At 65.7% G+C, this 254-nt stretch overlaps 1 protein-coding gene across 1 annotated transcript in view; it reads right to left on the bottom strand.

Annotated features, from left to right (window-relative positions):
- CHADL (chondroadherin-like) overlaps nt 1-254 on the bottom strand; it is a gene marked incomplete at its 5' end in the record, with an annotated part of 3396 nt that overhangs the window by 2483 nt on the left and 659 nt on the right. Inside the window, 1 exon segment of the mRNA XM_009877297.1 lies at nt 3-254. This exon segment is cut by the window's right edge and continues 19 nt beyond it. Within this exon segment, the coding sequence (XP_009875599.1) occupies nt 3-254 (252 nt within the window).

Here is a 254-nt window from a genome sequence, read left to right as displayed (position 1 = left end):
ACCCGTGCCGTCACCAACCATTTATGGAAGGGCCGCAGGAGGCAGGAGCAGAACAGGGGATTCCCAGCCAGGCTGACCCTTGCCAGCCCCCCAGCCAGGGGTGGCAGCCCCCGCAGCTGGTTTTCACGGAGGTCTAGTGTGCGCAGCTGGGGGCTGCGGGTGAAGGCATCAGGTGCCACATCCTGGAGGGCAGCATGGTCCAGGAAGAGATGCCTCAGGGAGGCCATGGCCAGGGCCTCCTCAGCCACGTAGGT

This window comes from Apaloderma vittatum, unplaced genomic scaffold (assembly GCF_000703405.1).
Source record: "Apaloderma vittatum isolate BGI_N311 unplaced genomic scaffold, ASM70340v1 scaffold23939, whole genome shotgun sequence".
NCBI classification, from domain to species: domain Eukaryota; kingdom Metazoa; phylum Chordata; class Aves; order Trogoniformes; family Trogonidae; genus Apaloderma; species Apaloderma vittatum.
Note: the sequence above shows the minus strand (reverse complement) of the source record. Positions and strands in the feature narration are given on the sequence as shown.